General features: G+C 40.9%; 1 protein-coding gene and 1 long non-coding RNA gene across 19 annotated transcripts in view; both read right to left on the reverse strand.

Moving 5' to 3' along the window:
* Positions 1-2,329: 2,329 nt before the first annotated feature.
* On the reverse strand, positions 2,330-5,717 carry LOC147653892 (uncharacterized). The gene is made up of 4 exons (XR_015285371.1): positions 5,655-5,717; positions 4,249-4,361; positions 3,601-3,732; positions 2,330-2,508 (listed from the first exon to the last, which is right to left on the reverse strand). It is a non-coding gene; the product is annotated as an uncharacterized LOC147653892 (long non-coding RNA).
* A 19,004-nt stretch (positions 5,718-24,721) lies between these two features.
* Positions 24,722-26,459, reverse strand: part of PRDM15 (PR/SET domain 15) — a 32,653-nt gene continuing 30,915 nt past the window's right edge. For all 18 annotated transcript variants that reach the window (XM_086879529.1, XM_086879534.1, XM_086879527.1 and 15 more), the window contains one exon: positions 24,722-26,146. In XM_086879529.1, coding sequence (XP_086735655.1) covers positions 25,667-26,146 — 480 coding nt within the window. In that variant the 3' untranslated portion in view covers positions 24,722-25,666. The remainder of the gene's footprint in view (positions 26,147-26,459) is intronic.

Genomic DNA, 26,459 nt, shown 5'->3' on the forward strand with positions numbered 1-26,459 from the left:
TGCATTCACATCAGTATCTTGGGGTGCTAATAATCTTGGCAAAAGATTATTAAAATATTAACAAAAGATTATTAAAATATTAACAAAATATTATTAACGTTTGAATATAAGATTATTAAAAATATTAACAAAAATTTGAAAAAAATACCCTGAAATTCATCACTGCTTTGTCAAAAGCCACGTCTTTTCACCAAAGTGCTTTCAAATGGGTATTTTATTTAGTGCATTCACATCAGCATCTTGGGGTGGTAATAATCTTGACAAAAGATTATTAAAATCTTAACAAAAGATTATTAACATTTGATCATAAGATCATTAAAAATATTAGGCAAAAATTTGGAAAAATGCTGAAAAATCCCTGAAATTCGTTGTTGCTAACTCCTGTTGTCTGCTAGAAACACGGGTGTTAGTGAAACCTCCATATACAAACTAATACAAAGGTGGAAATTCTAAAATAGATTACTGATAAAAAAAAAGATAAAATAAAGTAACTCTTATCTTTGCAAACCCCTTGAATGCAAGCTCTGTAAATAACAATGAAATAAGCCAGGTAACTAAGCAATAATAGAATAAACAAGAGCAATTATTTAAAAAAAAAAAATCAAAAACTGCTCTCCATTAATAAGTTATTGTCCCATTCAGTCTGACTCCACAGTTGATTTTGCCTTACAAAATTGTAGTGTATTTAATGTATTTAATAGGCTCACAGCACGAGGTGGGAGTTTTGGAGTTGCAGGTTGTATTCTTGTTCGTGTTGAGCTCCACAGCACAAGCACAAATCAAACAACGCCGTGTTTGGATCTGCTGAGTGAAGTGGAATGAATCCTGAGTGGGCTTGGTGTAAATGAGCCCTGGTACCTGCAGTGCAGCCTGCAGCGAGGGCAGCAAGCTCCCCATCAGGCATGGGGAGGAAAATGTGGGATATGGGATCAGAGACTGCAGGTAAGCTGCTGGAAAAGCCTGGAAAAGGCTGCTGCTGTGTTCTGGCTGACAAACACTTTCCATTCTAAAGGATTCTTTCTTTGGGAAGGGTTAACACCTCTCTGCTTGTTGCTTTGATATTCAGCAAGGGAAATCCCAGAGGCTATAGTGGTACCGAGCCATGGCCCAGAGAAACGTGAGTCACTTCTACCTGCAATGTGCAGAATTAAAAATGCTGCCTCCCTGATTCACCCAGATTAAAATCAGGCTGACACCCACACGTGTCTGGCCTTCCCCCTCTGCACAGATGGCTCAAGTGCTCCTGAAACATCACTTTACAGCCCAGGGTTTTGAGTGAGATTAAAACCTGAGCACGGAGATCTCAGCTGCCTGCAAAGCTTTTCAGGCAGGAACTTAGGGGAGGAGATTTTTACACCTGCCCCTTTTATTGCCACTGTATTTGTGACAGGGCTTATAAATTCCTTTGTAGTATTTCCATTATAACAAGAAAATCCCTCTAATAACTCCTGAAATATTTTTGAAGTCACTAACCAAGCTAAGAAACCTGCCAAAATTTTTATATTCCTTTATACATCTCACAAGCTGTTAGGCAATTTCTAATAAATAACATAGTGGGCTAATAAAAAATGGGATGTTTTACCTACCAGCTCAAACTCTTTGTGTCATGCACTGGCTCAACATTTTCCCCACTGCCTGTATGTTTTTAATAAATAAATGAACACATATATCTGCTATATGAATATACAGAACTTCAAAGTTTCTTCTCACAAAAGCTATAAATGAACTTATTGGAAGTGGATCTTCAACCTATTCTCTAAGCACATCAGAATAATTTAATAAAGCTGAGAAAACACAGTGTTATATATGAGATTTGTCAAGGATAAAAGTGAAAACTTTAAGACTTGTTTTGCTTAAGAAAGCAAACCTCTTCCAAAGAGTAAAAATCCTCATGTTTTTTATAGTAAAAATCCAATAAAAGACCGTTTTTTTAGAAATCTGTCTGAATCCCCAAGCCCAGTTCCATTCCATCACTGCTAAAATTATTTTGACTTGGTCAGGCCTGATTTGTCACCATCTAGAGATCCTGACCCAAACCTTGGCTACATCCAAACTCCAGTGACTTTCATTGTCATCTTTATGTCCAAGGGGAAAAAAAAATTGAAAATAATGAAAACACAAACTACAAACATAGTGTTTGCAGCAGAAAATTAGAATAACATTAATTAGATTGCCAAAACTGATAATGTCAGCAATTAAAAGGTGAATTAGGTTGTTGTTTACTATGTGGCACTCAAACAAAAGACACTCTCTGTGATGGAACACCTGCAGGAGGGCTCCAATAAGTAGTTTTTATCAAATATGCAGCATGTCAGAGAAATTAGGAGATAGATATTCATATTAATATTTTATTTGTTGGATTTTCTCATCCCAAAATGGAAGGAACAGCTTGTTTAAACTGCAGAAGCCATTCATATATTACTGTACTCTCTTCTGTGGATTCAACTTGCAGGGCTAAAAAAATTTCTTCTAACAGCATCAGTGACAAGATTTTCACAGTTGTAAAAGCTGTAAAAGCAAAAAATCCTTTTTATTTCCTTGGTTTAAACAATCTTAAGTTTTACTACCAGGATGGAAAACCTAATGCAAAGTAGTAAATTGTTTAACACTCAGAATGTCTAAAATAGAACCAAACTGCAGCAAATTTTAATTATCTGGATCTGTAAATCAGAATGTTTTAGAAAAAATACTTTATGGCCTGAGCAAGACTCAGCTGGTGACATACCTGGAATGAGAAGGGCTGCTGAGTTTATGAGCTTTTTGTAGATGTTGGGTCAGTGAATAACTCCAGGGGAAATGTTTTGACAGATATAGAATTTATATTTCAGAATTCCTCTTGGAAAGGAAGACTGTTAGGGTCATGGAAGGCTTGCACATATACATGACAAAAATTAATCCCCTGTTGAAAAGGGGAAAACCACACTAAATAGCTGAAATTTTGAAGTAGCTTCCTAAAATATTTCCAGTTGGTGGTTGTTAGAACTTGTCTGATTAAAGGAAGTGAAGGTGGAAATTCTCTGCCCTGGCCATTGCTACTGCAGGTTTCCAAGAGCAGGATGACAGATCCCACTGAAATATATTCATTTTACAGGAGTGATCACAGCTCAGGAAGCTGAAGAAACAGGCAGCAAGCATGCATAAATTATAGCAGCCCAAACTGAATTTTAATGTGTGACCAGACTCACATGATTAAAAGTTCCCCTATTTTCTGGTAACATATTAGTTCTAAGTATGGAGTAACAATCCAGAAAGGTGATGTTGGATTTTAATCCCTGAAATACTTTGCTGTTGAGATCAGAATTGCCATGTGGGATTTTTTTTTCCCTTAAAAAAAAAAATAAAAAAATTAAAACGAGGTGGGAGGAGGCTGGGCAGAGTTCAAGACTCTGAGAATGCAACTGCATGTACCTGCAGTAAGCACTCAAAAGGAGGAATCAGGTATTTCATAACACTTGCAAGAGCCCTAGAAATGTGTGCAAATAAATGCTGGATTTGATGGAAAAAATGAAACATTTCATTAATTCACACGAAACCAAATGCACATAAATTTGAAATTTTGGATCCATTTAGAGAAATATATTTTATCCTGTTGTTTATTACCCTGTCTTGCAGTGCTGTCTCAAAGTTGGTGAAGTCCATGAAATGAAACCACATCCTCCAACATCACAGCTGTAGGCACCTGAATCACTCTGTGTTTCAACATGTTTATGTAGATCAGAGGAGCTCTCAAAACTGAAAACAAGGTGAAACAAATAACAGATATAATAGGACAGAGGAAAAGCCTTGTGGTTCGTGTTTAGGACTGGGAGGTAGAAATTTTTGGCTCTGACGATGACAAGTGAAAGCGGAATTTGTGTAAATTGCTTCTCTGCCTCAGTTTTTCCACCTGTGGAAAGGGGATAGTACAGACATCTCTTTGATGTGCTCTTCATTTCTTTTTCCATTCCTTCTTTCTTCCCACACATCCACACCATGCCCAAATCCAGGTCATTTTTCCACAACTACCACCCTTTCTTTATGTTCACGTAGAGAAAATTCTTGTCCATTACCAATCATCTTCTTTGGTTTAGAAATTCCAGTTATTTCCTTCTATCCACACGCAATGTGAACTCAAAAGTAATTAAATATTGATGTATTTTACCCCATTTCCAGCACCCAAAGCCTAGGCCTCTCATCTTCTCAGGAAAAATTAATTTGACAGTGCTTATATGTGCAACTTGCTTTGCCAGGAGCCTCAGATTTTCTTACCTGCTGTCACAGAGGTGACAATGGAATTATGGTGTCAAAACTGGATGTGTGCTTTCAGTGAGGAGGCTCCTGTGCTCACCTGTACCCACAAAGGCTACAGGTAACACAGTTAACTAGAAAAGATAATAGAGACAGAAACATCCTTTCTGTTAGCACAGCTTCACCAGGATTTTGTCTTCTACATGACCAAAATGAAAAGAAAATGTCAGTTTAGAATCAGCATATTATAATGCACTTGGGAATAAATAGACAGAGAAGGAATGAGATCAAAACGAAATGCAGTGGAATAATGGTCGATTTACAGCATTTCAGGTTACTTCCAAAAAATAGACAGTGAGATCATGTTTCACCCTCTAGGCTCTCACGAAAAGGATGATTATTGTTTCACCTTTGGCACTTTTGGAGGGTTTTTAAAAGGTGGATGTTGTCTGGAGATCTTCTGAGGGAGAAGCAGTGTCAAATCTGCTTTAAGGTATTTGCTTTAAGGTTTGAGGTATTGCCACTGGGGCAGCAGGAGGAGCATCCTCCGCCAGGAAATGCAGTGGGATTTCTTTCCTGGAGGCACAGCCGTGCTCAGGGCTTGCTCAGATATGGGATTCTGTGACTCTGGATTTGGGACAGCCTCTGGCAGATGGGCAGGCAGGGCTGGAGGGATTTACCCCGAACAAACGCTGCTTTGTGCGTGTGAATCAGCGGCGTGGTGAACGCCGGAGGGAGAGTCCTGTGAAGAATGCTTGAGTTTGGACAAAGGCTGGGGTTTATAGGAATTTGAAACCTTGCACTGTTTAATAACCAGCCCACTGCTTTACAGATGTCCAGAGAAAAAAACAGTCATGTTGTCTCAAAAATAAATGTAATGCATTGCAATATTCCGGAATCACTCCCTGCACAGGGATTTTTCCTCATAGTTTACCTCAGACCAGGAATTTTGTTTTGCTTTTCCCCCTAACATAAACAGCTTCGTGTGAAAAGCCTGTCTGGAATAACTTAATCTGCAAAACTGTGTCAGTGAATTGAACAGGCTCTTGGAATGGGAGTATCCAAGTTTACTTAGTTGTCTGCCATGTAAATACGTCCACGTAGGGAGCGCTTTCAGAATATCTGCAACATTTGCATTCACATCACAGCTTATTTCAGAGTAATTCCTTATAGGTAAGCAAGCTCTTTAAAAGAGAATTTCAATATTTATCAGCAAGCTGTTATGCAATACACCAGGGTAGGAATATGGGAATGTCAGGTCTGCACTGGCGCTCTGCACCAACATGCAGACGTGTGTGCTGCCAGAATTGCTAAAGAAAGCTGAATCATGACCCAGGGACGTAACTGGCTTCAATATCTGAATGGATTTAGGCTGTGCCTGAGCAGCTGGGACCCTGGGATGCCTCCCAGCTCCCAAGTTCACTTACTGGGATATGACACAGGTTCAGATCAGCCTTGCTCCTTTCCAGCCACCTTGAGATTTTCCCTGCCTGAGCAAGCAGAACACAGGCAGAATTATCAGGGGATAAGGACAGCCAGGCACATTGCACAATTCACAAAGGTTTAATCACAGCCAGAGTACCCAGAAACAAATAGTTCAGTTAGCCATGTGCTTTATTTAATATATCAGATCTACCTTAATGTGTTACGCTTTAACTAAAAAAAAAACCAAATCCAAACCAAACAGCATATTTAACCAGCTTCATTAGTTAATAAAACAAAAATAAAAATCTCAATCTGGATTTATTTCCAATCTCTTCCCAAAAGCACCTTGAGTCTGATCTAATGAAAGGCAGAGTGCCTAAGCATCAATGCGTGGAGCCGCAGTCAGTGAAAAATCGTGTTTCCTTAAGAATGCAACTGGAAAACAGAATCTACCCGGGCTGAGCAAGTCTGCACAGAGCTATTTGTGTGTTTATACAACCTGAGTGTTCCCAGCTCTGGCTGCATGGCTGGAATATTCCCGTTCCCACCCTGCTCCCTGCATTTCCTGGCTGTCCCACAGCAATATTCCAGGTTTCCTCCCGCTCTCATGCAGCAGGATTCTTTCCCAGCAAATCATCGCTGACCTGTGGGGATCTCTGGGGACCCGAGGGAGGCTGTGGTTAGGTCAGGGAAGGACTGGGCTGTGTGATGTGCTGCAAGGTGAGCAGGGCTGCAGCCCCAGCTGGAACACGCCTTGGGCTTTCACCCAGCCCTGGCTCTGAAAGCGAAGAAACAGAGGTGGGAGAGGAGAACAAACATCTGCACCGGAGCTGCTGCTAAAGAGAAAAGCCCCTTGAAGCTTTTTGGTTTGAAGGCAAAAAGAATGGAATTTTCATGCCTGAGAGGCACAGACAGTCCTTACTTTCCCAGCATTTGTAACACAGTTGACCTAGGTTCATAAATCAATTTTCTTAGCTGATATAACAATTCTTGTAGCTCTGTTGTTTATCTGACCTGTAGTTTATCTAACCTTGAGAAAAGGATGGTTTTTTTTAAGAAGCTCTAACCATGTTACCTCAGGTGATCTCCTAGCAGCCTTTCATTGGCAGAATGTTTCTGTCAAACAAATATTTTTTCTGAATTTAAACCAGAACTATTTAGTGGCAACACAAATAACTTTTGAAAGTTTTATTAATTAATAACTTATTATTAATTTAGCTGCCAGTTTCGTTAATATGGCATTGAGACAGTTTCAGTATTCTTTTTCACTACAAATTTAGCTTAGGCTAAATGAAGAGGATTGTTTATCAGTAAGTAAATATCCTAAACAGAATAATAACCAAAAAAACAAGTTTCAAATTTGAGATCTTCTGTCAATGCACACACTTCCCATCACCAAAACATCCACAAATCCTAAATATATTCCAAGCACTTAAAACCAGAACAAAAACACCACCTGTCCCTCCCTTTTTAGCTTGCAGGAAAGCACAGCACTTTTAATGCACAGTTGGTTGAGCCAGGGGGTGTTCTGGTGAAGAAAATACTCACCAAACACACAAAGGAAAGAGAATTTCTGTGAATTTTCTGTGAATTTCATGACCACAACAACCTTCCTGGAGCAAACTCTGCTCTCATGCAATTGACTTCTATGCAAGTAGAAATATTTATTAAGTTTCACATGCACATTAAATTATAATCTTAAAAATATAAACAGAAATGAGAGCATAACCCCTTGCTGTTTCCTGGAACTTGATTCTGTGCATGATAAAAATACCTGGTGTTGTTGACCATCCCTCCACAAGAAGGACATGCTTCAAACTTTTGTTTTGTGGGGGTTCTTTAAGTACTTCCACCCACACCTACAGCCAACCCTACACCTTCCTTTAAATACACCCAAACATCCTAAAACAACCAACCAAAAAAAGCTGCACATGAGGACTGTGCTTTCTAATGCAGAAGCAGAAGAAGCCATCACATACTTGTGTCTGATATTTGTCTGTTATATTTTTAGAAGTACACAAACCTCTTATTTATAAGATAGAAATCCTGTTAGCAGTGTTGCAAACACCACAGAACATTTAACCCTGCAAATGTCCAAGGCACAGGGTTGTGTCCAGACTGTTCTGGAATGTCTCCATGGATATCTCCATAGTCTCTGCAGCACCAGGATGATGGGGCAGTGAATAAATGTCAGCTGTACATCTCCAGAACTCCACTTCCAGCCTGTTTTTAAAAAAACTTCACACTTTCTATTCTTTATATTTAAATTCACATAGCGGTTAACCACAAGCAATCAGCAAGGCACCAAACAATCTTTGCATTTAAAAAGCTCTGTCCTCAGATCTCTTGAGCTCAGGAACTCTGATACTGTGGACACAATGCAAGTTTTAACAGCAGAAGTAGAAAGCTCTGGCTGCTGATGGGGACAATCCCAAGTGGTTTTATGTTTAGCTGTAAATAGAGCTAAAAATCTACTTTCAGGAGAAAACTTCAGACATATGTAAAGGAAGATCCTATCATCTCATGCAAGGAGCAGCCACGAGTATCATTTACCTAACAAAGGTGACAGCTATGCAGAAATCTCCTTTTTAGAAAGGTGAAGTCATAGCCTGCACCCAACCAAAGAGGACTAAATTCAAGAACAGGAGGCAGGGAAAGAATATATTCTTGATGATAAGAATAATCAAGTGAATCAAACTAAATGACACTTTGGATATCTTTAGGTCTCAGAAATGAATATGTAAAATTAATTTAACCAAAAGGACTTGCCCAGCTCATGTATCTGAGTAGGTGCACAGTGAATCCATTTCTGTTCTTCATCAGGATGTTCTCTCAAGAAGAGCAAGAATATAAAACCTTGATCACAGCCCACATCCACTCCAGTGCATGGAATACAGGCAATTTCCTGGCACAGAGCTACAAATTCATGTGCTTAGTAAAGGGTCAGAACCCTAAAATCTTTATTAAAAGACAGGAAATTCTGAAACCTCACCTTGCCTACAGCAGATCTTGCACCCCTCTTGTAACTGATGCTCATTACTTCTCATCTTTTTTACACAGACATGGAGAACAAATGGTTTCACTGTTCCTAAACATCTTTGAAGACTCACCATATTCCTTTTCTTCCACATCTGACTTTTTCCCATTCCCATATTTAGGCTATACAGCCAGAGGAATTCTTTCACCTGGCCTAATGGGCTTTATTTCCAAAGCTATTGTCCCAGTGATGTGTGATTTTTGTTCCTCTTAAGGACTGGAAATTTTAGCTTTCAGGTCACTGGAGTGAGCTGAGTTCTCCAGACAAAAAATAATGCATCAGCTAATCTCCAGGGGGAAAATGAACACATTTGTGTTGCCTTGCATCCACTGATGGGACTTTGTCATTAAGAGCTACCCCAAAAAGCAACTTCAGCCCATAAATTGAAGAGACACGTATCTTGGGGCTTCACCAAGAGGATTCCCATCACACATGAGCTCTGTTGACCCATTTTACCAAACAAAGCCAAACTGATTGGTTTGAAGAGAGCACAGAATGATCTGTTCCAGGAGCAGAGTCCCACAGGTTGCCCAATTTCCCTTCAGCTTTTCATCTGCAGAGGCTCTGCTCCCACCCTGCCCAGCTCTGCAGGTGAATGGCATGCACAGCAAATAAAACCCAATAGTTTGGGTTACTCAAACAGCCCAGGCATCTGCCATGAAAGGCTCTCAATGGAATGTGGCTCCAACACAGCCACGGGCAGGACATCACCTTTGAAGCCACGACAGTAATTTTAACACAAGAGGTAGCTTGCAATATAGAGAATGCATTAAAAATGCTCTTTCTTACCACAGAGTTGAGAAAAAGTGGGGCAGCAGTAGGTGTGTGTCCCTTGATTTGAAAGGATCAGCTGGACAGGAGGAGGAGTAAACTCACTGTGAAATATTCTTATGAGGGAGACAACTCTGATCCTGGCTGGCAGAAATAAAAATCTGCTTGAATGGTTTGTGCACTGTCACCCACAAGCAGAATCATGAGGAAACCCAACTCTGTTAAACTTCCAGTTACCCCAAGCTGAGAAGTGCCCATGGATGAGAGGAACTATCCTGCTTAAATCGTGGTGCCCATAAAATAGAAGTGTTTTTGCAACTATTTTAGATAGGTGAAAAAATACCCAAAGATCTCTCACAAATTCCTATGCACATAGAGCACTAAGTGAATTTTAGAAGAAACATTTATATGTGAAATACTTTTTGAGATAGTGTGTTTTCATTTTTTTTATAAATTACCTTTCCACTTGACAACAAACAACCTTTATTTTTAATTTGTAACAGTTTCTTCCTCCTTATCAGAGGCATGAAGAGCAACATGTTCATAAAACCACACAGGGTTACATAAACCAAAGAAGGATGGAGAAGACAAGATGGTTTTGGCAGAAAATGAACTGACAAGAACACAGAATTAAGTGTTTTTAAAAACCGAACAGACACCAGTAAATATTGCAGTAACATTTAATTAACTCACCCCAACACGGAGACAATTACATCAACTACAAAAATGCAGAAAATTTTGCAGTATCCACAACACAAACCAGGTTCTGAATTCTCACCTTCTGTCTCGTGGTTGAAAAGTCTGTCCAGACTAATTGAGTGAATGCTCCTCATTCTTTTGAGCAGGAATGTGTCTGTTCATGCATTTCTGCTGGTTTATTTCTCTGTATATTTTTACCTTGTCCCCTCCCTTCATTCCTCCCTGCTCCTTCTCAAGGTTTATGAGGGCAGTGCAGGGAATTCCAACAGAAATGGGAAGTGCACAGTGATTAAATTGAATTAGGTGTCAGGATGCAGCACCTCACGAGTTTTATGTGACAAGGAGGGGACTAAACCTTAATTATCCTCTGCCTCAGTCCACAGAACCCCACACCTGAGATTGAGAGTGGGCTGTATATTGCATTTTCTGTGGTGTGAAGGGGTGCCATTCAGCAGCACACTGCCAGCAGTCCAAATTCAAAGTGCTCCCCTCAGTTCCCAACCACCTGAGCCTCAGCTTCTGCTGGCACAGCTTTGTAAGTTGAATTTGGGGCAAGGAACTGTTTTCAACCAAATCAAGCACCAGGGAACTGGGCAAAACTCCTTAGGGTGATAACAGCTGATTAAAATGGAAATATCATTCCTGTTGTTTAAAGAAAAATACATACCTTTAAAAACCCTCTTTTAGGTTTTAGGATTACCTGGTTTTAGTCATTCTAATCTTAGGAGAGTGGATTAAACCAAGCTGCTGAGCATTCTGTGTGCAGAATTCCCACAAGGAGTTAATGCAGGCAAACTGCTGCATTTTAAATTCACACCCCAGTGTATTTCACAACAGCTCCCTGAGGCAAACTTATTCCCTTATTAGCTTCCCTTATTTCCTTGGAAGGGCTTGAAACAGGATCTGAGAAATCCAAGGTCCTGTGTCTATGGAAACATAGAGGCACATAAAAGTGAGTCAACTAAAATATTGAGCTAGACAGAAGGAAAACCACTTCACTCTTAGTCAGAGCAACTATATGGGGCTTAAACTCATTTTAATTCATTGGCCCCAAAACTTTGAGTGTTTCAACGGAACTTTCTCAAATTTTCTTTGTGTGTAAACAGGAGAGGAGCGAAGTTTTTGGGGCTGTTGCCTGAGTCAGAAGATTTACCTGTGGGGAAACTGAACCTGCCACAGCTGAACCCCCTCCCAGGTGTCAGGGGAAGTGATTTTTCCAAGGGAATTATATATTCATTACTCTGGGAAGGTATTTGCAGGCGGGTGGGGAAGGTAAGCAGTTTTCCCTGCCCTCAAAGTTCTCCTCTTTCACAGCGTGCCCTACCCCACCTCCTGGGGCTGGTGGAGCCTGCCTACTGAGTTGGGAAACATTCTTCTAATTAATAAAATTCACTACGTAGTTGGAACTTGAAGAAACATGTATAAAAAAGCAGAATGCTTGTGGACTCGAGGATTCCATCAGCCCAGACTGGCCACTTAAAAAAATACAAAAAAGTGGGATGTTAAATCAATTAGCTGGGGTTTAAGCAGGTTTTTCAAGCAAAGACTGTGCTTAGTGACAGAGGCAGCAAAGCAAAATTCTGAGGGTTTTGAACTTTTTCTGAACCTTCTTCATTTTTAAAATAAATAGACCGATCTGTGTGAGTAAAGACTGATTGGTGTGCATTAAATGATTCCTGTAAGATATCAGACATAATGACAATATAAAGTTTGTTTGTAAAAATTGTTTGTAACCAAACTATGCAGACAATCCAAAAGTTACCACAGATAATGATCTGTATTATTTGCTTAGGCTTACAGCTTTAAAAAGATGACAGTGGGGTACTCCATATGTAATCTAAATAAATAAAAATTCTAAATAAAATAAAATAAATAAAAAAAATAAAATTCTAAATAAAATAAATAAATAAATAAATAAAATTCTAAATAAAATAAAACTTCTAAATAAAAATTTTTATGTGGAGGTTCTCACAGATTGATTTAACAACAGAACTACCTCTCTCTTTAAATAGAATTTGTATGTCATTCCTTATTTCATTTAAGGAAGAATTAATGAAAAGAGAGCATTATGTGAATACAGATACTCTAAATTTAGGGTCAAAAGGATATTCTTAGACAACCTATCTGAAATGTTAAGAGGAAAATAGGAAATTATTATAGACCAAATAAGGCAAAGTTTAGTAAAGCAAAGCATGGCACCATCAGAAAACAGAAGTGGCTTTGCTCCATCACTGCAGTATATTTACTCCAGTAAATACTGATAATAAATACTCCAGTATCACACTGATTCTAATTGTAATATGACACACATGAGAAATAAAATATCTTTGTAAAGCACCACCCTTTGGTCTGACATTACCTTGTGTGGAAATATTTTCATCCTCATTAGTGCTTGTTCTTAACCTCAAAAAGATAGTTTGTGTCATTAGTATTATCACAAACTTTGATATAGAAAACTCATAGATAATAGAAAATGTGATTTAAGGATGATAAGAAATTAATCTTTGAAAGAGATAGAGAGACATAAGGAAAAAATTATCAAAGGCTTCTGAGAAATGAATTTTTTGTATGGATTAATAGTTCACTATTTCAAAACCAGCACCAGATTTGTCCATATGAGGTTTGCAAAATTGTTTAGTTTCACAGTTTTTCAGTAACTCAATTCACTTGTTTCTTTGCCATTATTTTTTCAGTTATATCACTTAAATGAAAGAGCAAAGCTCACAAAACATGAAAAAAAATATTGTAGATGCAGGAAAAAAAATCATATAGGCATCAGTATTTATGTTAGCATTGTTAATAAAAATACAGCAACTGCTCTTGCCTTGGTACAAAAATGGCACAGAACAGATCAATTATTTTATTTAGCACAGGACATTAAAAAGTGGTTTGGTCTTTGGGCTCAAAGAGACTGTGAACAACACACAGAGTTAGTAGTAAAATCAAATGAGGAATAATAATAGCATAGAAGAATACTAAAGATAAATCCTCTGTCAGACTTGCAATCCCCTGGAAATTCAAAGCATCCAAGAAAGATTTAATTTCTATATGGGGCAGGTGGTTTTCATTCTTGTCTTTGCTGCTGTGACAATCTCTTGTCACAAAGACAGTGGGACACGTTGTTCAGGGGTAAGACTGAGCAAAAAAACTCCCCATTGTGAGCCAAATCCAAAGAATCCTGAAGTTAGGAGAGGAAAAGCAAATGCCAATATCAAGTATTTCACATCACAATTCTGCCAGCAAACTCCTCTGTGGTAACTTCATACTCCGTGAGCAGCCTTAGCAGAGAAGCTGCTAATTGCTATCTACTGATAATGCACCAAATAAAACTTGCAAATCTCAGTGGCAAACAGATTTCCCACTGTCCCACAAATGCAGCAACACCTGGGTGCTTTGTACCTTAAAGCACAACTTCCTGCACAAAGGCACCTCATAGATTCAATAGGAGAATTTTGTAAAAATCAGAATTTTCTTACTTATATACTGTGACATTCTTTGGCTTAGGTCACAGAGACATTGTTAATGTTGGTCCAATTCTACTTTTTTCACCTTTAATTAAAACTCATTCACCTTTAATTAAAATGTCTACACCTGTAATTACACTTGATTACAGTGTTAAGAATAAAGAGCAGGATACACAAGAGCCAAACCAGCTATATTAAAAAGTCTGGTATATTATTGCTATTACATCCACAGAGTCTGCCTGTAATTTTCTGCAGAATTGGATTTTTTTTTTGTTTTCTTTTGGAGTACATTTAGTACTATTTAAAAATTGTAAAGCACAATAGTCATCATGATAACAGCAGTGTACTAAGGAAAACACCATAGAAACAATAAAATTTTCCCTTTTCCTGGAAAGATTCATACAAATCCTAATTTAAACTTAAAACTTACCCCTGAAAGGGAAGAAAACTCTGCCATGAAAAACAATTTGTTAAAATCTGCAAGGTTTGGAATCTCTTGGAAAAGAAAACCAAAACAGAAGTTCTCATGACATCACCTCTTCACTCTCTTTCCATATTAGTAATAGTTATCAATACAAACAAAAATCCAGGATAAGGAAAAATAATAATCCAGGAATGAAGGAAGAAATAAAACCAGGTATAAGGCCTTGTTGAAGGGCTTCATGCAGGTGGGGCTTACCAAAGCTCAGGTGCAGGTAAACTGGAGTCAGTGTTATTTTCCAGGTAAACTGAAATCAGTGTTATTTATTTTCCAGGTAAACTGAAGGCAGTGTTATTTATTTTCCAGGTAAACTGAAATCAGTGTTGTTTATTTCCCAGGTAACCTGAAATCAGTGTTATTTATTTTCCAGGTAAACTGAAATCAGTGTTATTTATTTTCCAGGTGAACTGAAATCAGTGTTATTTATTTCCCAGGTAACCTGAAGTCAGGATTCCCTTCTAGCCCCGGAATATTCTCACACAGAATCTATGTGAAAGGTGAGATAGGAGTGACCTGCTGCTCCAGCTGTGGGTGCTCCTGCAAGTGTTCCCCAGTGGGATTGCAAAATGCCTCCATGCACTTCCCTACAAAGCAGAATTCTTTCCTTTCACACATGGCAGCATCAACCCAGTGCTCTTAAATTTGCTTCCTGGGGCCAGTGCCTGGAAGTTTTAGTTATAGCAGATTTCTGGGAGTTTCTCTTGTAAAAATAGTAGTCAAGATTACAGCCTCCTCAATGACATGAATTTTTTTTTGTTTGGCTGGTTTTTGTTGCTGTTGTTGCTTTTTTGGTTGTTTTTTTTTATTATTACCGTTCACCTTATTTTAAGTATCTAAGACTGTATTTTGCAAACATTTACACCTTGCCAGAAGCCACAAGTTGTAACATTTTCATTGCAACCACACAGTAAGAGTCCTATGATCACCATGCCATGCTGAGAGTCCCTTTCTTACAATTTAAGCCCATGGCAGAGCTGTAAAATCTCTTTTCACACAGAAAGCCAAAGCAACCCAACCATGACCAGGAGTGCAATTCCAGTCACTGACACCAGTGTGGGACCCCACTGAACAGGGCTGCTTCCATTCTCTTGCACTTCTCAGGATGCAGCTCTGGAATTGGCACAGCTGCTGAATTGATGAGAAAATTGATGGAAATAAAATTTAAAAAAAAAAAAATAGATTTGCAGCTGAAAGCTGGTTCTTGGGAGGAATTATAGAGAGAGAAATCAGTTTTCTGCTCAGCTGGATGCATGTTTGTATAAGGGAAGCCACAGGAATGTAAACCAGTGAGGGACAGTTCCACTGGCTTTTTGTTACTCTGAACAGATCCAACAACAAATTTCATTAAAAAAAATTCTCCTGGCCCATTCTCCATGGTTTCCCACCTCCTTCCTCTTCCCTGTGTGAGGAGCTCAAAAGATCTGCCAGATCAGCTGCTCTGAGAGCCACTCCCTGGCTTGCTTTATTCCCAGCAGCCTGGATTAGTTTTTAGGGTTGGAGGAGCCTCGGAGCAGATCAGCTGATGGATCTCAGTCAAGGCAGACTTCGGGAGGAGGATGGCAACAAGCAGCTGGGAGGAGGCTCTTCGCTTTCTCATACAGATCTGGAAGACAAACTCTGCCCAGTAGCCTCAAGCATCAGTGTAAAAGCCTGACTGTGTCTTCCCTGATGCTCGTGCTGATCCCTCTGATTATAAAACGTGGGTGCTGACATAATTCAGGGCTGAAAAAACCCAGTGGGAACGCGGGAAAACGTGCAGGAATCGCTGTGCCAACTCCAGGGTGTTCAACAGGCACCACCCACACCACTGGCCTTGCACTCTTTGTACTTCCAGCTACTAAAAATACCCCTCTGGAAGTGTTCCCCTAGCAGAAAGTGAAATACTGCAATATTTCTATATATTATATAGAAATAGAATATATATAGAATACTACCCAGAGAAATGATGGGCTGGTATTCCAAGTGGGACCCTCCTCACGTTGTGACACTTTGATCCAAACTCCTACAGCCAAGCTTGGAACTCCTGGCATCCCTAAAGACAGAGGGAAAGGCAGGAAGAGTAGTGTTTGTGCTGGACATTAAATAATCTGTGGTCAAGTAACTTTATTAAAGCCATTCCAGCCACGGTATTTATACCACTGGAACAAAATATCTCAAGTTATAATTATTCTAATTGACCAACACCAGTATCCACAGTATCCCAACGACTGGAGGCAAAAACCACCAGAGGGAAAACTGTGGGAGAGCCTTTGAAATCCTTCTGTCCATAATGGCACAGCATCCTCTTGTCTGTACATCCCCCCTGACCACCCACATCCCCCTTCCTTCTCTCCACGTCCCACCTGAACCTCTCACACCCCCTTCCTGGTTTTTATACTTTATTTGAACCTCCCACATCCCCTTTCCTTGTCTCCCATCCCAGCTGAACCTCCCACAACCCTCCTCCCTCCTCTCCACACCCCACCCATCCTCTAATCCTTCTGTTTGTACTTCTGTTAGTTCAGGCTCAACCCCACCATTCTCAATATCCTTCACCCCAAACACCTTGAAAGGCAATGGAGAGCTGGAAGGATTCTGGAAGGATTTGCAGACCACACACATTGATTTGCTGCTTCCAGACTCACAAATGTCCTGTGCAACCAGAATTTGTGATTTCTTTCAAGCATTAATTGATAACAGCAAGTTCTTGCTCTACTTGAATTACTCCTTAAACCACTCTTCATTTTGATAAATCGCTTACAACTTAATTTCTAGACACCTTTCCAAGTAGGCAGACTCAGAAACAGTGGCTGTACTGTGAGAAGACAAAGCAAATTAAGAAGGAAATGTGTGTTTTTCATAATTAGAATGACAGCTATCCCCTTTACTACCTACAAATGCTCTCAGGGGTGAGTGCATAACTTTAAAACAACAGCAGTAAACAGAGCACTCTGGTTTTTTCCAAGCTCTTTCTGCTGGGAAAACCTCATATCTCTATTCAACTCACTTCTTAAATAACCACACAAGTATATCATGCCTGGAGGAAAACTTAGTGCATGTTGGGATTTGCATGTATTTCATGGGAAAAAAATAGTGAAAAAGGGAGGAGAGTGAATGAGAAATAGGTGCATTTGCCTTCAGGACAAAGTTTCCAATTTTTCTCTTTGATTATGCAATATTAAATATTTTTTTTGTGTGTGTGTGTTGTGTGTGTCTTTAAAATGGTGCTTTGTCACTGATTCCAGTCTCTTCAGCAAAAACCTATTTGCATCAGCATGGACTTCACAGGAGGGCAATAAAGCAGCAGTTCTTTGATTTTAAAGAGACACACAGCCCCAAGAAGAACCCACTCCTGCCCAAACACCCCCAACCTATGCCCCCATATTGCAGTTCAGCAATTTTACTCCCTAACGAGGGCACAAGTGCCATCTGCATGTCAGTCAGAAAAGATATTTATTGCTTTGAAGGCTCTGATGAGGGTCAGGGCATTGGTGTGGAGAGAAGGGAAAAGGAGTGTAAGCATGCAGTTTATTTATTATTGTTTTATCTACCAGTATAGCAGACTGAGCCATTCTTTTGTATGCCCCTTTGCAGAGCAAGGATCTTGGGTTAGTACTTCCCCACCCTTTCCTGAAATGAGCTGATTTGGTTCTTTTAGAGGTTTTTTTTTGATTGCAAAGCCCTCCTTTACTCCAGTGTCACCCCTCAGGGAGCTCTCCTGTGCCTGACTTGGTGCAGGCACCACAGAGGTTTGTGCTGTGCGTGAGAAAGGACAATCACCCTGGAGAAATCCGCTCCCAACCTCGCTTCCACAATTCCCAAAAGCCACAAAACCTGGGCCTTCTTCATTCTCTTATCACTGGGCATCTCACTGCTGGCTTCCTGCGTGTTGCTGCACATAACTATTTTATTCATTTCATAAATTCACACACCGAGCACACAGCAACACTTTTCCCTGTGCAGGTGACAGAACACTGTGAAACTTTTTCTCTTTTTGATTCTGCTGCACTTCTTGCACTTGGGTTTCTCAGTCTCTTTTGAGCTGAGTTTTTCTGGAATACTCCCTCACGGGGAATTCCCTTTATTTCAGTTCTTTGGGTTAGGAAGAAAACTTTAAAGCTCGTTAGGATCTTGTTTCTTGTGTTTATTAGGATGCTAGCACAAAACTTGGCAGGTTTTTCTAGACTTTCTGCACAAGTTTAAATCACTATAATTTGCCCCACTTTGGTTCTGATGGCATAAAATGGCCCTGAACCACGCAGTTGTTTTATTTTTATATCTATTTTTACTTTATTAACAATAGACACGTGTATTGTTTTTATATATTAACAAATGAGTTTTCTATACCTACTTACATAACTAAAACTGCAACTAACTTTCAACCAATCACTCTTTGTGCCCTTAAAAACTGCAGAATCATGGAGAATAAGGAAGAAGGAGATCTAAGAACTACACTTTTTTCCCTCCATCTTTATTCCATGTATTAAACACTTTAAAATCCGTATTTTTTCATTTCAGTGACATACTAAACACTCTACTGCTTTTTACTTAATTTTTTTATAAATCCTGGTTTACCCAGGGATATTTGGAGGCTTTTCTGTCAGTGACAAATAGGATTAATACCTTTTTTGGAGAACAGGACAAACAGAGAAATGTCCATTTCTGGATTCCTACACACAGATTCTGTGCAATAATCACCCATCAGTGAACAGCCCTGCAGCCAAGCACAGCCTGCCATCAGTTCAGCACAGCAGGCTGAGCTTGCATTCTCTCACACATTTTTTAGTTGTGCTTCCAATGTGCCTCGTTGCCCCTCAGGCCCCTCTTTCCCCCCAGTTTTGAATCCCTTTCTTGCTGAGAAAGCTGGGGCTGTTCAGGCTGGGGAGGAGAAGGTTGTGTGGAGACCTCAGAGCAGCTTCCAGTGCCTGAAGGGGCTACAGGGAAGCTGGAGAGGGACAATGCACGAGGAACTGGAGTGACAGGAGAAGGGGGAATGGCTACAAACCGAGAGCAGGTTTAGATTGGATCTTGGAATTGTTCCCTGGCAGGGGCTGGGATGGAATTGCCAGAGCAGCTGGGGCTGCCCCTGGATCCCTGGCAGTGCCCAAGGCCAGGCTGGACATTGGGAGCAGCTGGGACAGTGGGAGGTGTCCCTGCCATGGCAGGGGTGGCACTGGGTGGTTTTTTAAGGTCCCTTTCAAACCAAACCATTCTGTGATAAGCAGGAATAAGACAAGAGCCTCCAGCTGTGCCAGGGGAGGCTCAGGTTGGACATCAGGAAGAATTCCTTCACAGGAAGGATGGTCAGGCACTGGAAGAGCTGTCCATGGAGGTGGTGGAGTCCCCATCCCTGGAGGTGTCACCTGGATGTGGCACTCAGGGCTGGGGACAAGGTGGGGATCAGGCACAGCTTGGACTCAATGATCTCTTTCCAGCCCAAAAGGATTCTGAGATTTTACACTCACTAAACATGAAAGATCCAAGTCCTGGAGACTCTGAGGTTCCCCTGAGCTCTGTGCAAAGCTGTGCTGGGACAGGCACTGAGATGAGCACGTGGCTGGAGGGGAAGGCAAGCTGGCAGAGCTGGTGTCTGCTCTCATTAACAACACCCTGCACGTCAATCCCGACCCACAGCTCTGGCAAACGAGCCAGAGCTTGTGCTGCCTCCTTCCCTCAGCTTCCACCATCCATCACAGCAGGAACCTAAGGCTCAGGTGGGCAGGAGAAGGGTGGGAATCTGTAGAAAATGAGCATCACTTGTTTCTCCTGATTTTAACTCCTCATTCTGCCATTACTACTCCTTTTCTTTTCCTACTTTCTTCCTTTTTTTTTTTTTCTTTCCTTTCCTTTTTTTTTTCTCCTACACTTCTGGGACACCTTAAAAACCTTCTAGGATCAAAACCTGCAAGTAAAAACACAGGAAAGCACTCGAGTGACAGCAAAGATTTTAGGACTGAAAAACTTGGTTTTAAATGAAATAAACTTCCAAACCCAGTAGTTTCTCTTGCTTTTCCTATCAGCTGCTCTACAGCCATTGCACCCAACAATCAGCTTTTCCAAAGTGCTAGCATCTAACCAGGCACTGTAACTGGCCAACACAGCTCCTGGATAAAGCAGGAACACAAGGGCATTACACCCCAAATGTTGACAGAATTCTTCCTCTGGGAGTGACACTGAAATCTCCAGGACTCTTTCTGCTCAGATATTGGAAATTTAGCAACAGTGAGTTTGGGCTCTTTGGATGAGTGATCCAGCGTTTCAGCCATCATCAGCTGTGCAGGAGAGCTGGAAAGGGACTTTTTATAAGGGTATGCAGTGACAGGAGAAGGGAAAATGGCTCTAAACTGAAAGAAAGTACAATTAGGTTTGGTATTAAGAAGAAATTCTTCCCTTTGAGGGTGGGCAGGACCTGGCCCAGGGTGCCCAGAGCAGCTGGGGCTGCCCCTGGATCCCTGGCAGTGCCCAAGGCCAGGCTGGACATTGGGAGCAGCTGGGACAGTGGGAGGTGTCCCTGCCATGGCTGGGGTGGCACTGGATGATTTTTAAGGTCCTTTCCAAACAGAGCCATTCTGTGCTTTAAGATTCTACTGCAGAATCCTGTCTGAACTGAGAGCAGCAGCACAGATGCAGAACAGCCCTGCAGCACCCAGGAGGAAAAATAAATCCAGAAGAGCTTTCTCAAAGCATCTTAGGGCAAGAAACATCCTTTCCAACCATGGCTGCACTGATTTTTTAACAGCTTCCTGCCATGAAGAGTGCAAAATCAATACTCAAAACAGTCAGGTTGAAGAGAAACATGATAGAAATATATTTTTTCCTTTATCCTGCTGCCATCATGGGATTTTGGGTTTGCTGTAGCAAAAAAAAAACCAAACAAACAAAATAAAACCAACAACTTCTATATGGAAACAAACCTTGGTAATGAACCTCAGAGGTTCAAGTCACTTGGCTGCATGTCATTCCCAAAACTTCAGAGCTTTGCTGTGCATCGTGGTGTGGATGAGCAGATCCTCCTCCCATATTCATCTCCTTTTACAGATGAGGCCAACAGTGAGAGGGTCAAGAATACAAGAGTTAGAGTTTCCAACAGGTACACCCAAATCAATAATAAATGTCAGGCCAAAAGGAATCAGGAGTGACATTATTATTACTGTAAACAGCACCAGGGAAATCTCATCACTGGCCAAGAATTCACAAAGGTATTTACCCCATTTGCATGGGGTACCTATAGTTTGGATATGACTGGCACTTGGGTGTGTGGAATTTATTCCATTCCTGGTTTTCCAGATGAGAAACTGAGACATCTTTATGTATACAGAATAAATCACTGACAAACTGGCAGGGAATTCAGTTCTTGAAATAAATCCAAGTGTTACCTGGAAGTTAACTTCAGACAATCTCTGGAACAATAAGAGTACAGAAATGTGGCTGGTTAGACTGCCAGGAGACTGGCTGGAGGGTTTCTGCAAAAATACTCACTTTTCACAAAGACACAGTTAAAAAGGGGGTTTTATAAAGTGTAGTAACACTTGATACAGTCAGTTCTCCTGAGAGAACTCAGCACAGAAACTATGAAAGATGCAATCTCTTCTGCTCTCTGTTATTACCAGTAACAAGCTACAGAATAAATATTTTAGATTCTAAATATTTTAAAATGCTACCCCGTGTTTCCATAATTTGGGATGTACAAGGTTTCACGGGATGAGGGTTAATCTTCCTTCTTTTGAGGCAAATATGAGAGATGGGAAGGAAAAAATATGTTTATCCTAATAATATCTTAATTAAGGAACAGTAAAGAATAACACTGGCAGAGAAAGGATTCTGTACCTCGATGCTCCTTTACTTCAGAGCCCAGTGTGCCACAGACAGCATTCAATTAAATAATAGTCTTAGCAATAAACAATGACAATACACAGAACACCACACAACATCACTCCTTTGGCTCAAAGTAATTCCAGTTTGTGACTGAACAGTTGTTATGCAAAAACCTCCAACAGGTGGCTGAAAACAATAAAGCCTTCACATCCTACAGCTGAAAAGGCAAGGAACAAATTGGCAGAGGAAATTTAGATTGCACATCCCTTATGGAGTGGTTTTATTTCTTATGCAGTTTGAAAACAGCATCAGTACAACTTTGGTATTCACCTGGAAAAGGCTTAGTTGGGAGAGCAGTTGCTGCTTGTCCAAGGGAAGCTCTGTCTGAAAAGGCAGCAATTTCCAACATCTCCAAACAAAACAATTTGAAACAAAAAGCAAACAGAGTAATTTGTTCTGGATTTTTTTTTTTTTGTTGTTCCCCATGGTGCAGCACACCCAAGATACAGTTGTTTTCTCATAGGGATGTTAATAACAGGAGTAATAATAAACCATGCTGGGAGGTGATGAGGCACCATCTCAAAGGAGTGCTCTGGGAAGATCAACTTTTAGAGAGCTTTCTATTGCCTGGCCTAACCAAAGCCTTCCCAGTGGTTATATTTTCCTCTCCTGAACATTATTTAAGGTAATTTTTACAGGAAGAACAATCACCCACTACAAGAACCTTCCCAGAATTGTGTCACTATGGATTTAAAAGAGGCAATTAGACAGGATGCTGGTTAATGGTGATTTTATGATTCCATCACCTCACCTATGCTCCCTTTCCCCCAAAAAAAGGCTGGACCAGATCGATCAATCATCTTTTGAGGTGCCTTCCAGCCTGGGCTGTTCTATGATTTTGGGGATGCTGAGAAATTGAAGAGGGACATTTCCAAATGAAAACCAGCATGCAAGTACTTACTGAGGGAACATTCCTTCTAAAATCACCTGGAATCACTGCCAGAAAGGCAAGATCCCATTGCCTGGGTGAGGTTATTGAGGCCAGGTAGCACAGAAGGGATGCCAAACCCCATAAGAGTACAGAAGACCAGGGTATCACATTAGGGTAGAGATTTTGTGAAGCCAGAGAGATCTCTAAAGGTTGATTTCCTCTTATCAAACAGGAAATTAAGTGTTAAAATGATGCAGATTGATTCAATGCAGCACAAATGCCACTGTCAGTATCAAGAGTTCATCTGCTCTGCTAAGGCAAAAAAATCTCTTCCTCCCCAATTACAAGCCTAATCACTATTTATGTGTCTCAAAAACACTTTGATTGTGTAAAAATTCTGTATTTACCACAACAACTCAACCTAGGAGCTCTCCATTTGCTTTCCTTCCCGTTTTTTCCCCTTTTTCCATAGTACCCTGCCAAAAGATAATGTGCCTTTACCAATTAGGCACCAAACACAGGGGGGAAAAAAAAAGTTTCAAGTACATAAACAATATATTTCATAAATAAAACCTGGCTTCCTCTTGCCCAGTGGTTTGGTGTGAAACACAAGCATTTGTGGACAGGACAGCTGAGGAGAAACTGAACTAGCTCAAGGCAGTGGTGAAATAATCCAGGAACTGTACTCAGGATGTCAGGAGGCCAAAAAAATTACAGGATCTTAGAGTATTTGTGTGAGAAGTACCTAAGGAAGACAAAAGTGGGTAGGGAATGAAAAATTCTCTTTCCCACACTGCTGAAAGGTTCCTTTCTTTCTGATATGCATCCCTGTCCCATCAAATACTGGTCCCTCTCATGCAGGTATTTTATGGACCAGATGACATTTAAATAAAAACAGTTCTGCTCTTCTGACACACAAAATCTGTCCCCAGAAATCCCTTTCCAATCCATGTCCTGCAGCTTTACACAAAGCCTGCTATACCAAGCCTCTGGCCACACCACAGCACCAAGAAAACCACTGGAGATTCATTTTAATATCCAGACATTTATACTTTGGGAGAATTTGTTGTAGAGATTATAAGGCAACCTTTAGGGGTGAAGTAGTCCGTGTTAATAGAGACTTTCAAAGCTGAAGTCGTTCCTACTCATATTTTTGCTAAAACATACAACTTTTTCATAAATACCATAGGCACAGACAGGATTTATACAACCACCAATCCATCCTCACTGTCAGACACAGCAGCTGCTTCATCCTCAGGAAAAAAAAAACCCTTCAGCAAGTTCTGTGGCTCAGTCTGCTGCCCCAAAGGACCTTGTTCTTCAGCCACAGCTGGGTTTCCCCTTCAGGATTCCAAGCAACAAAATTTTTTTTTTATATATATATATATATGCATATATACATATATATATTTAGTTTATTCCTTTTTGCCATCAGCTCATTTTCCTTGTGGGAATAATACTATCTTTTTGACATGCAAAAGTCCAGACTGCACATCCATGGATGGAGAATGAAATGAAGGGGCACTGTCAGCAAAGATGTGTTTGACCAACCCACAATTTGCATCCCCAGCAGTCATGCAAACCTCACCCATTATACACTGGGGCACACTGACTCCATGTGGCAGGACACAGAATATGCTTCAGACATTCCTTTTTCTTTTTCTTGCACTTCACACAACCTTGTGTGTGGCTGTGAACTTGGGAAATAAATTTTGGAAACAGAAGGAACAGAAGGCATATGTTTTTTCCATGAGAAGGGGCAACATGGGCATGAAAAAATTCATGGATCGTGTTGGTAACAGTGTTTTTCACACAAATATTCACCAGGAACACACAGTAAAATACAAAGGCTATATATATATATATGTATATGTATATATATATAAAAAGAATGCTTTCTCAAATGTTTATTACACGATGTAATAAGTCTAATTGAAAAAAATTCACATCCTGAACTTCATCAAAGGGGACTAATTGCTCTTCAGGCCTATTAGCTAAAAGCAAGATTGAAAGAGCAGGTTTGAAAAATTACATAAAACTGTATCACATTCTTCTTTCAGTTTGTAATTGGTTTGATTGAAACTTGACTAGAAAACCATAGAAGTTTGCTTCAGCATTAGCCCAGCTCTCTGGCTCAAGTAGCACTAACACTGTCTGATGGGTACAGGGCTTTTCCCATGACTAAAATGGAAATAATTGGTAATATTTTCTTCCACACCACACTCATGCCCACCCCAAAACCCCAAATTCCACCTACTTTACCGATGTTGTTAGATACAAGACTTAAAGAAGATAAGAAACAAAGACAATTCTTGTTTTGCCCCTTTGTGTCTTCACATTTCAGTCTTTTCCAGCTGACCACAAGGACATTCCACCCACTGTGAACAAGGTCTTCAGATGTCATTTCCAGACTTGGAAAGAAGTGACACGGTATGGCTGAAAGGGTTTTTTGTACATCACAAAGTGATGCACACAAGTGCCGCAAAATTTAGGATTTCCCTGCTGTGGTTAAGGTGCGTGATGATGCACCTGTCAAATCTCAATCCTAGTGCACAACTGCAAGGGGCTGCTAAATTTGTGGTGAGATTTTGGTTTTTTTTCCCTGTTATTTTTTTAAGACAGTGCAAGGTCTAAAGACTGCACGAGAATCTCAGACCAGGGTGTTGCAGGGTGATCTGCCAATTTCAGCTTAAATTTCAACGTATAAACATTTTCCCATCTCTGTTTGGTATCCAGCAAACAATCCTATTAGAAATTTTCCAAAGGTCTGTGTGGGGTTTATTTTTTTTGTGTGTGTCTCTGAGCACTGTCCATGCCAGCACTTCCCCAGGTATAAATTAGTAGCTGTACATCTGCTGCTGCTGCTGCTCTGTGGGAACGGGCTGCTGGCCCGGCTGCTGCGGCGCGGCCGGCGCCGGCGGCTGCAGGACATCAGTCTGAGGCACTGACCTCCAGCTCAGGGGGTGCTGTTCTGTCATCTGGTTCCCCAGGGGAGCAATGGAGTTCACCAGGGTGGTCAGGTTAATGAAATGGGCCACGGACTGGGGGTTGGGCGCCTCGGGCTGCGGCGGCAGCTGAAGGTCGCTCTGGCGGTTGTGCAGCATGGCCGAGCCGCTGACCGTGTCGAAGGTGACGGTCAGGATGGAGTTGTCCAGCTGCAGCTGGCGCTCCGGGGCGCTCAGGTGGCCCACGGCCACGGGCTGCAGGTTGGTGAACTGGCTGCCGGCTGCCGTGGTGATGGGGGTGACGGTGATGTTGGTGAGCCCCACGGAGCTGGAGGGGGCTGTGACGTTTGGGTCGCTGAGGGTCACCACCACCTGAGGAGAAACACAAAGGGAACCTCAGCCTTGTAGCTTCCAACTGACCATCAAACACCAGGGAAGAGCTGGTGGGCTCACACCTCGCCAGCAAGAGAAGTCACAAGCAGATGGGAACGCAGGAAACTTGGGATGTACCAACTTCCACGTGTAGAGATGGTGATGGGAGAGAGGGATAGGTGACATTCAGAACAAACAGCCCAATTAACTTTCACTCTTTTAATCACAGCTTCAGCCAGTTAGTGATATCTAGCAAACTGATGCTAACACCAGAGGAAATGAAAGCAAACATGAGGAGCTTATCGGTTCAACT

The sequence above is a fragment of the Cyanistes caeruleus genome, chromosome 3, assembly GCF_971803275.1.
Source record: "Cyanistes caeruleus chromosome 3, bCyaCae1.hap1.1, whole genome shotgun sequence".
Lineage (NCBI taxonomy): Eukaryota > Metazoa > Chordata > Aves > Passeriformes > Paridae > Cyanistes > Cyanistes caeruleus.